The following is an 11346-nucleotide window of genomic DNA, read 5'->3' on the forward strand; positions in this document are numbered from 1 at the left end:
GGCATCAAATCCAAAAGGTCATTGCCAAGAGTGATGTCAAAGAGCTTATGTCCCATGTTTTCTTCCAGAAATTTTATGGTTTCAGGTCTTAAATTTATGTCTTCAATTCATTTTGAGTTGATTTTTGTGTATGATGTGAGATAGTGGTCCAGTCATTCTTTTTGTGTAGCTATCCAGTTTTCCCATTACCACTTTTTGAAGAGACTATTCTCTCTCCATTTTGCATTTTTGCTTTTTTGTCATAAATTAATTGACAAAATATGCATGGTTTTATTTCTAGGCTCTTTATTCTGTTCCATTGATTTATGGGTGTCTAGAAGTTAGCTGAGTCTTTAAAAATATCTTTCATGTGTTAACTAAAATTCTGAACATATATAATACAACTATTATCATTATTTTTACATCTTTGGACACAAAACCTCTGGGTCAGTTCTGGCTCAGCTTATTTTGACTTATCATTCTCTTTAAGAGTAAGTTTTTTCTGTTTCTTTCTGTGTCTGGTAATCTTTGACTGAATGCCAGACATTGTTAGTTTCACCATTTTGAGTGCTGAGTGTTTATGTATTTTTATTAATATTGAAAAATATTTTAATTAATTATCAGAACTGTTATTTTTGCTTAGTTTTTTAAAACATCGTACAGCTTTTTTCCTTTAGGGAGGAAAAGAACAAGTTCCACCAAATCAAATAAACAATCTGTCTTAACTTGAAGTTTGGGAATCACTGGTTTATAAGCTAGGATTGAACGAAAGGAGGTAACAGCCACAGTTGACCGTCTCATGCCAATGGCAGCAAACAACAGGATCAACCAGGGCAAAATGAATATGTGGAAGCCTTGATAAGTGCCTAAACAGACTGGCTCCCTGAGATGTCACTATAGATATATTTTTGATATATATACAAATATATTAATATTTCTTAATATTTTGGACTTTGTTCTTAGGTGCAGTTATGTTCATTGGGAACAGTTCTCTGTTAAAAACTTGCCCTTTTCTCATGAACTCCTTGCGTACTCATTCTCAGCTCTTCTGTATTGGGTCACTCTGGTGTATTTTCCAAGATACTGGCTTTTCTTGGTGATTTAGAGTCCTACATTTCTTGTAAAAACACTTTCAGGTTTTAACAGGAGGATCTTTTCCTTTCTTTCCTGAGTTTTGTTCTCTTGAAATCCTACGACTATTGTTGAACTGGGGGAAAGAAGTTCTTTCTTAAGTCATTTTAAAATCAGAGTTTCTTTGTTTTCACACATCACTCTTCTTCCATCTCAGGAAGACGGCTATTCTTTCTTTTCCTCTTTTCTTCCTTTCCCTTCATTTCACACCTTTCTTTCTTTTAAAACTTTAATTATGGAAAATTTTAAGCCTGCAAAAAGACAGCGAGACTGATACAATGGATAGTTCCACATACCAATCAACAATCATTAACTTGTGAAATTGTATTTTTCTTTAAAAAAAGTTTTTTTTTCTTTTTAAAATTGTGGTATAGTTGATGTAGAAGCTTTATTATTCTAATGCTTCTGATTTGCAAGCATTGAGACTTATTTTCAGGTTACATTAGATATCATGTGGTAGAGAGCTGCATAACCCATTTTGTCTTGTGGGGTGTGTGTGTGTGTGTGTGTGTGTGTGTGTGTGTGTGTGTGTGTGTATGTGTGTAGGACTGTTGGTTTTTATCCCAGGTAGGATGCATGCAACATGAAAACTAAGAGCCTCCAGTGAGTTCCAGGTGATAACTGCTAGCATCTCAGTTACCCTTTCCCTTTATGTTTTATGCACAGTCCTTAAGTGCAGCCTGTTGCCTTTGCTCTGTGATTTGTTTCTAGCCTCTGGTTGATTTAGGCCATGTCTTATATTCAGTCTAGGTTTACACTCCTGGAATACATTTCCTAAGTTCCTTCCCTTTTTTCCATGTAAGTATATATATATACCTCAAGTGTTCTTTATATTTCAACTATGCTTAAGGAATAAAAGCAAACTAGCAAAAAAAAAAAAAAAAAAGCAAACTAGCGTAATGTAGTGAAAGGTATCTGAGAGAATCCTGACACCAGTACTTACTAGTTGGTGTGACTTTTCCAAAGTTGCTAAACCTCTTGGAGAGTCAGCATCATCATCTGTAAATTGAATAACACCCATCTTCAGGATTACTGTCAGGATTGCAAATAATGCAAGCAGAGCGCTTATCCCAGTGTCTGATGCATAGTAGTAACTCGATAAATGACAGCTATTATGATCATGACAGATGTAGCAGTGTTGTAAAATGGATAGCAAAGAGTGTTATCCCCAGTCGACTGACTAAATAGGCACCAGAGAGACTAAAATACTGACTAAAGTCACAGACAGATTCATAACCAAAGTCATAAATGCCACTTCCTGGACTCAGAGGCTCCTGCAAACATACCGAAATCTAATTTCTGCTTATATCTTTATGAGTGAGTTCTATTTTTTAACAGAAACAAGACATTTCCAACAGCTCATTTTAAGGGGGTTTACTAAATTCATGGTTCCAGGCATCTAGGTTTGGGCTTTGTGCCCCAAACCATGTCCTTACATAGATGGTCATACTTGAAATGAGCATATCAGACCAGGGCATCTCTGTTGTGGTGTTTTGCTGAGTTTATTTGTGGATAGACTGGCTTTCAGAATCACAGACTGTTAGTAGATAGTTTTTAAACAAACTGAGTGAAGTGCTTCAAGCTTTCACACAGAGAAAGGAATGTTGAGTCCTACTTTGTCTCTCTCAGTGTTCTCTCTCTCTCACACACACAAACATATGCACACCTAATTCTTTTGATCTTATACACTCCAGGTTCTGGAGAGGTATGCACATTTCTGTGTATTCTTCCCAAAGTGTAGAAATTTTCTTTCTTAGCTGTTTCCTCCCATATTTTGCTGAGGTATAAAAATATGTCCTTACTGACCAAGTGTCTAGAGGACGTAAGTTCTGCCTGAAAGCTAGAGGCAAATGTAAAAAAAAATTAGTGAAAATTGTACAGAAGTATCGCCCCTGTTTGTCCTAATTGAACCAAGTTGGGGAGAATAGGACTGTTTGAACAGGCTCTGGAATGTAACCCCTCTCACTCTGGATATACAATGTTATATTCTTCTTTTGATCTCCAGGAGATCAGTCCTGGGTGTTCATTGGAAGGAATGATGCTGAAGCTGAAACTCCAATACTTTGGCCACCTCATGCAAAGAGTTGACTCATTGGAAAAGACTCTGATGCTGGGAGGGATTGGGGTTAGGAGGAGAAGTGGATGACAGAGGATGAGATGGCTGGATGGCATCACTGACTCGATGGACGTGAGTTTGAGTGAACTCCGGGAGTTGGTGATGGACAGGGAGGCCTGGTGTGCTGCTGTTCATGGGGTTGCAAAGAGTCGGACACGACTGAGCAACTGAACTGAACTGATTCTCCTTTTAGCAGGGAGTACAGTAAGCAAGTTAGATGAATTGCCTAGGGAAAAATGAAAAACAGGAGCCATTGGAAACCCTTCTTCAAAACAATTGAGGCTTCTCTCTTTTATCTTTTTCAAAATTTTCTTCATTAAGTACAGTGGCTGTAACTAAAGCATATTTGTGTCTGTAGCACCTTTCATCATGCTTTACAGACAGCAGGCACTCGATAAATAATCATTCTTGATGCTGAATGTATAAATATGTATTAATTGAGAACCCACTATGCAGCCTTTGTTAGGTGCTATGTGGATTAATAAAGAGGTACAACTCAATTCCTTGCTTTCATTGAGCTTATGGTCTAGCTGGGGATATAACAATTATGGGAAATGTTTGGTTATTATTTCCTCAAGTATTTTGTCTGCTTTATTTTATTCTTCTCCTTATGGGACTCTAGTTGTATATGACAAATCTTTTGATAATGTCCCACAGGTTCCTGAAGTTCTCTTAATTATTTCAATTATTTTTTTCTTCTGTGCTTCAGATTATTAATATATAATTAATCTATTAATCTTTCTTCAAGTTCACTGGCTCTTTCTTGTTATTTTTATTCTGCTGTTAAGCCCATTCAGTAATTTTTTAGTTTAGTCTAATATTATACCTTTACTTTTTACATTAAAATTTTTAATCTATCTGGAATTTACTTGTAAGTATGGTATGTTATTATTGTTGTTTAGTTGCTAAGGCATATCTGACTCTTTTGTGACTCCAAGGACTAGACTCCACCAGGCTTCTCTGTCCATGGGATTTCCCAGGCAAGAATACTGGGAAATTGCCATTTCCTTCTCCACCAATGGGTAATTTTTTAACATTTCAAATGTATATTTTTAAATTCCAGAATTTATTATTAGTCCTTTTCTATGGCTTCTAGTAACCTGTTGATACTTCTTAGTTTTTCTTTCATTACTAGCATATTTTCCTCTGTGTCCTTGAACTTAAGATATAATAATTGTTTTATAACTCTTATCTACTAATTTCAATACATGAATCATTTCAGGATTGACTTTCATTGATTCTTTTTTTCTGAGAATAGGTAATGTCTTCCTATTTTCTTTGACTGTTAAGTAATTTTGAACTGTGTCCTGAATGTTGTGAATGATATGTTATAGAGATTCTGAATTCTGCTATGTTCCCATGAAGAGTAGTTTTTCTTTTTTTAATAGTAATCAGTTAACTTGGCTGATTTCAAACTGTAAACTTTATCTTCCTTGCTGTGGATGGTGGCTCAAATTTCTGCTCAGTTCTTTCAGTCTTCTGCTTGAAGTGGGCCTCACACATGTATAGCTTCAACCTCAGCCAGAGATCTGGCTAGAATTTATACACATGATTCAGGTCCCCTCTTTCCTGGCTTGCTACTTTTTAGGATTTCTCCCTTTGCTTTCCAGCAGCTGTGTTTCCCTCAGACTCTGGTTTTACCAGCTAGTAAGATTTTGAATTTTTCTTTGATTTCTAGCTGCATTGCATTGCAATTTGAGGCCTTCTCTCAGGATAAAAAATGGAAACTCATCAGTGCTTTTCTCTTCATCCAAGTGTTGACTCCCTTTCAGTATCTACCTGTTCTTAGTTGCTCTTCAATATCATCAGATAGTTGCTTGTATATTTAGCTCAGTTTATATTTGTTTTCCATGAGAAGTTTGGTCTAATAGGCACCACATGGCCGTGACTAGATAGGTAGGTAGGACCAAAAAACACAGGGACAAATAAGCAAGTTATTGTCAAACAAAGACTCAGAGACAAAAGCATTTAGGAGAGAAAAGAACTTTACTTAAGAAGAGGTTTGCAAGGGACTCTAAGCTTTAGAGAGGCTTCCCAGGTGGCCTCCCAGGGGTAAAGAATTCACCTGCCAATGTAGGAGATGCAAGAGATGCAGGTTCCATCTCTGGGTCTGGAAGATCCCTTGGAGAAGAAAATGGCAACCCGTTCCAGTATTTTTACCTGGAAAATCCATGGGCAGAGGAGCCTGGCGGGCTATAGTTCATGGGGTCACAGAGAGTTGGACACAACTGAACAAATGAGTACACTAGGCTTTAGAAAAATAGGTTTATCAAATAAGAAAAATGCAGCAGATGTTTAAAGGAAAAAAATTACCAAATCACAGAGTTTACTGTCAGTGTGTCTATGGTAGAAAAATAGTAGTTTTCTTGCATGACTTTTACAAAGGACAAGATATATCTTCAGACACTGATATTAGAAAAGTTAGGTATAGAGACATTTTTGTTAGGTAGGCAGTGACTCATAGGAAATATTCAAGGTTTCATATTTTGAGGACTAGAAGTGTATACAGTGACCATGTTTTGTATGTGTGTATGTGTGTTTGTGTGTGTGTGTGTGTGTGTGTGTGTGTGTGTGTGTTTTGTCTCTGGGATTCTTTATGGTCAAGTCTCACTCACATGCAGATTTGACCTCATAAATTGTTTAGAGATTATCTGATTCAATGTAACTCATTTGATTTGTTTTATTTAACTGGTTTTATTTATATAGTATATAAGAGATGTTAATATACAAAGACATCCTTGTTATATATTAATAAAACTGGAGCAGTTCTGGTTTAAGAATTAACTTGTAACTCCTCTACAGTTATAATTTACTTTTAGGTATCAGAATTATTTTATTGCCTTTATCAGCTCATCTATTGAGCTAAGGAACAAAGACCTTCCTATTTGTTTCTATGAGGTTTACCTGTTTAGTAGCCTGTAAGGGTCTCTCTGTGATGTTGGAGAAGACTCTTGAGAGTCCCTTGGACTGCAAGGAGATCCAACCAGTCCATTCTGAAGGAGATCAGCCCTGGGATTTCTTTGGAAGGAATGATGCTAAAGCTGAAACTCCAGTACTTTGGCCCCCTCATGCGAAGAGTTGACTCATTGGAAAAGACTCTGATGCTGGGAGGGATTGGGGGCAGGAGGAGAAGGGGACGACAGAGGATGAGATGGCTGGATGGCATCACGGACTCGATGGACATGAGTCTGAGTGAATTCTGGGAGATGGTGATGGACAGGGAGGCATGGCGTGCTGCGATTCATGGGGTTGCAAAGAGTCGGACATGACTGAACGACTGAACTGAACTGAACTGAAGGGTCTCTCTGTCTGCAACACTCGGGTTTGTCAAATTCCTGACCTGCTAGGAAATTCTTTATTACCTAAAAAGCTCATAGTTTTTAAACCATAGAATAAGTTCCAGGACAGTTTCCTGAGCATGGTATACTGGAATTGGTTCATGCTGGCTCATGAGAGCTCACTGCTAAATTTATAGGAATTTTGGAAGCTGCTTATTAAACATGGCCATTATCAGAAATTAAACTTTGTAACTTATAATTAAATGGGTTGTATTTAAATCAGTGGTAATAAATACTCAAAACTTATCACTTCCTAATTATTGTATGACCTTTTTGAAAGCTACTTTTAAAAATTGAAGTATAGTTGATTTGTAATGTTCTGTTACTTTCTGGTATACAGAAAAGTGATTCAGTTATACAAACATAATCATATATATATAATCTTTTTCATATTCTTTTCCATTATAGTTTATTATAAGATATTGAACATATACCACAACTTCTTTATCCGTTCATCTGTGATGAAAATACTATATAATGGTGTGTTATTACATGTCTCTTCCCAGCTCCATGTTTAGTGATGTCATGTTAAAATTGGCCATGATGGAAGTGTTTACACCACAGACATCGGCAAATGCTTGTTTTTTCCTTTGGTGAGCTGGATGTTAAATATTTACTGGCATATTACTGTTTGGATGCATCTCCCTTCAACCTGTAAAGTACAGTCCTTGGTCCTAGTAGCAGCTTGTCTTATGTAATTAAATGACATTTGAGCCTTACTGTTGCAAATTTGATTTATCCAGTTAAACCTTATAGGAAAGAGAATGAATTTTTACTAAGCCTGAATAAATAACTACATGATTATAAAAAATAGAGGAATTTGGTAAAAGCATTTTGAATAATATCGAACCATTGTTACTATTGTTTTGGGTACTGGAGATAAGGCCTATTAATATAGTCTATAGAATCGCTCTTTTTAAGTTTCTCTAGGTTTTTTTACATTGAAAATATATACTGAGAATTTTCATAAAAAATTTTTTTCCCATGAATTTTAAGGAGGGATGTTGGAATAATACACCACTTAAAGAATGTTTCGTTCCAGTTTATGAAAGTATGTAGTATGTAAGTATCTCTACTTTAAACTGATAGAGATAAAAGAGAAAGAAAAGGATTTTTTTCTCATATATCTACTCAAAAATAGAACATTAACTACAGTTAAATCAGTTCACTTAATCACAATTCTTTTTTTTTTTTTAACACGATCTCAGGATAAGTAGGCTGCTTTCACAGGATCATCTTTTTCCAAACTAGAAAGCAAGAAGTCCTTGGTACAGACATGTTTCTGTGGATGTCAGCTCCGGGCGAAAGCCTGCACTTTTGAGTCTGTTTATTGTACTATCAATAAAGTACCTGCTGCAGTTTTTATTGAATCTGTTTTTGAGGTTACTATCAAAAATTTCAATTTTTCTTCTGAGTTTATGGCAGAGGCCTTTAGGCCTGAGAGAAAGGCAGAGACCATCTTGTTTATAACAAGCCTGAATGACTTCGACTGTTTTATTATAACATCGAATAATATCAGAATGGAGGAGAGTGAGCCGTCTAATCAATTTACAAGGATTTAGTCAATGATTTCTGTGCATAGTGAGGGCATTCATCCTAGGGCCTTTAATTCAACCTGCAAAATGTGTTTTGTTTGTTGCTAGTTGACAGGAGCATCTTAGGCCTACTAGTAAAATCTTCCTTCTATTTATTTATTTTGCTTAAAGGGATTAATTTGTTGAAAGTTATTTGGTTAGTTTATGTATATCAACTTAATATGGTGGGTAATAAAGAGGTTGTTGGGTAGGTGGCTGATTTATGTAATAGACATGTGGAAATTTTATATTTCTAGAGCATAAAGGGAGTTTACAAGCCACTTTTTGGTTCTTAAAATTGTCCTTAGCAAACCTGCCTGAGGTTTGACATTGAGAATGTGTGTGTATGTTTATGCACATTTTTGGTGGTGGCTGGAGAGAACTGGGACGCTTCTCTGAATGTAGTTTCAGTGTGCCCCAAGGGCTCAAGGAAGGGATATGACTGCTATTAGCAAAAATAATGAAAAGTAAACATTGGGGTAGGAGGTAGAGAGGGGAGCAGATGGTTCCCCATATAGAACAAAGCACAAAGATGAGAGAGTCCTGTTTTTGCCTGTCTGTGCACTAAAACTGCTTAAGGAGTTGCATATTGAGAAACAGTCCTTTTCTAGTTTACCAATATTTTTCTTCTTCACATCTTAATTTTGATTGACTTTAGGTTGTTCTAATTGTTAGATTTAAAATTCTTCTTCTTTTTGTTTTTGCAGATGTTCTATCAGGTTGAGGTAGCTCCTCTCAATTCCTAACTTGCTGGTTAAATGGATATTGGATTTTGTTAAATTACTTTCGTCAGTTAATGTGATTGTTGTTGTTGCTGTTGTTTAGTCACTAAATTGTGTCCAACTCTTTGTGACCCGATGGACTGTAACCTGCCAGTCTCCTCAGTCCATGGGATTTCTCAGGCAAGAATACTGGAGTGGGTTGCCCTTTCCTTCTCCAGGGGATCTTCCCTACTCAGGGATTGAACCCATGTCTCCTGCTTGACAGGAGGATTCTTTACCACTGAGCTACTTAGAAAGCCCTAAGATTTATTTTAATGGGAAATATTACTGGTTTTAAAATGTTTGAAATACAGATTTTCCTGAACTTAAGTGAAGTTCACCATAAAAAGATCCAAGTAGAGAGCATGACTGAATAATTATTCAACTCTATCAATGAGATTCAGCACATACTTCTTTTACTTTACAGTTTTAGTTTTAAAAACATCATTCCAGAAAGTTTGGAAAGCAGAATGAGACACAAATAACTCATATCCCATCTCCTAATGTAACTATTATCATTTTTGGTAAATTTCATTCCAAAATTTTATCATATGGTGCCTTGCAGACGCCGCCACCCCGGAGCCTTCTTCGCTGTCTAGCCATGGTCAACCCCACTGTGTTCTTCGACATCGCTGTCGACGGTGAGCCCTTGGGCCGCGTCTCTTTTGAGCTGTTTGCAGACAAAGTCCCGAAGACAGCAGAAAACTTTCGTGCTCTGAGCACTGGAGAGAAAGGATTTGGTTATCAAGGTTCCTGCTTTCACAGAATAATTCCGGGATTTATGTGCCAGGGTGGTGACTTCACACGCCATAATGGTACTGGTGGCAAGTCCATCTATGGCGAGAAATTTGATGATGAGAATTTCATTCTGAAGCATACAGGTCCTGGCATCTTGTCCATGGCAAATGCTGGCCCCAACACAAACGGTTCCCAGTTTTTCATTTGCACTGCCAAGACTGAGTGGTTGGATGGCAAGCATGTGGTCTTTGGCAAAGTGAAAGAGGGCATGAATATTGTGGAAGCCATGGAGCGCTTTGGGTCCAGAAACGGCAAGACCAGCAAGAAGATCACCATTGCTGACTATGGACAAATCTAATAAATTTGACTTATGTTTTACTTAACCACCAGACCATTCCTTCTGTAGCTCAGGAGAGCACCCCTTCACCCCATCTGCTCGAAATATCCTATAATCTTTGTGCTCTCGCTACAGTTCTTTGGATTCCATATTTTCCTTATCCCCCTCCAAGTTTAGCTGGATTGCAAAGTTAAATTTATGATTATGAAATAAAAATTAAACAATTATCTGTCAAAAAAACCACAAAATTTTATCATATGTACATCTATGTTATTTAAAAATTGCAGTCATAGTGTGCACACAATTTTGATTATTTTTTTTCCCTCAACACTGGCTCATAAGCATTTTTCATGTTGCCACAAAGTCTTGGTAGCTCTAGTTCTGATATTTTCTTAATGTGGAATTCCTTTACTTTTTTTGTTAATTAATTAATTAACTAATTTGGCTGCACCAGGTCTTAGTTGTGGCATTCGGGATCCCTGGTTGCAGCATGTGGGATCTGGTTCCCTGACCAGGGATTGGACCTGGGCCCCCTGCTTTGGGAGCTCAGAGTCTTAGCCTCTGAGCCACCGGGGAAGTCCCTGGAATTCCTTTAAATAGGAAGCTCCCTTAGTGCCTTTCAAGTGCCGTACCATTTACAAGACATGAAATGCACACAGGTTTCCAGGAACATAGTTATTATGTTAAGTGAGATAGAACTACAAAGAGGTTGAAAGGAAGCTAAATTACTCCGTTTGTTAGCAGAGAGTGGTAATGTGTAAATGTGGACTGGTAAGCCAGTGTATCGTTTTTTTCTTTTTTTCCCCTGAGGAAAGCAGTCAACTCCACATTAAGTTTCTCAAACAGGTGTCCAGATGAGTTACAAGGTGTATCACAAGTGATTATTAATGTTATAGTATAATTTGTGAATGATTTGCTTTCATCATGCATTAGAGTTAATTCAGGTCACTCTCACTCCTGGCCCTCCCCAGTAGTTTTTGGTCTAAAGCTGTATGTGGGGGTTGGAGACCAGGAGAGTGAGGAAGGACAGAATGCAGTTCCTTTCTCCTCTGGCCCCCCGAGTTATGGTCTCATATACTTCCTCTCCATTCTGCAAAGGACAGGTCAGAATTCCTTCAGTAACTCTACTTTGTGCTTGTCACCACCCCAGAAACAAAATGCCATGTAAATTAGCTGTTGTTACTGCAGTATTTTAATAGACGATAAACTTGAACACATTGGATGAGAAAGGACAATGTAAAACCAGTAATTGTGCCCTTCAGGTTTTTAGTCTTAGAAGTCACCAGGGTCGATTTTTGGATGTCTTATCACAGATGTTGATTCAAAAGCCGTGGTCAGGTAATTTCTATTTTACCAGCAGAGTTGGTATTTC

The 11346-nt window shown here is 37.2% G+C and overlaps 1 protein-coding gene across 4 annotated transcripts in view; it reads left to right on the forward strand.

Moving 5' to 3' along the window:
• Window positions 1-10214, forward strand: part of LOC138416386 (peptidyl-prolyl cis-trans isomerase A-like) — a 36602-nt gene extending 26388 nt beyond the window's left edge. For 3 of the 4 annotated variants that reach the window (XM_069545436.1, XM_069545437.1, XM_069545438.1), the window contains exon 2: window positions 9465-10214. In XM_069545436.1, the coding sequence (XP_069401537.1) occupies window positions 9501-9995 (495 nt within the window). In that variant the 5' untranslated portion in view covers window positions 9465-9500 and the 3' untranslated portion in view covers window positions 9996-10214. Of the gene's footprint in view, window positions 1-8035; window positions 9041-9464 lie in introns of those variants that run through there. The other variant, XM_069545435.1, reaches the window with a different exon arrangement.
• Window positions 10215-11346: the final 1132 nt, after the last annotated feature.

This window comes from Ovis canadensis, chromosome 12 (genome assembly GCF_042477335.2).
Source record: "Ovis canadensis isolate MfBH-ARS-UI-01 breed Bighorn chromosome 12, ARS-UI_OviCan_v2, whole genome shotgun sequence".
NCBI lineage: Eukaryota > Metazoa > Chordata > Mammalia > Artiodactyla > Bovidae > Ovis > Ovis canadensis.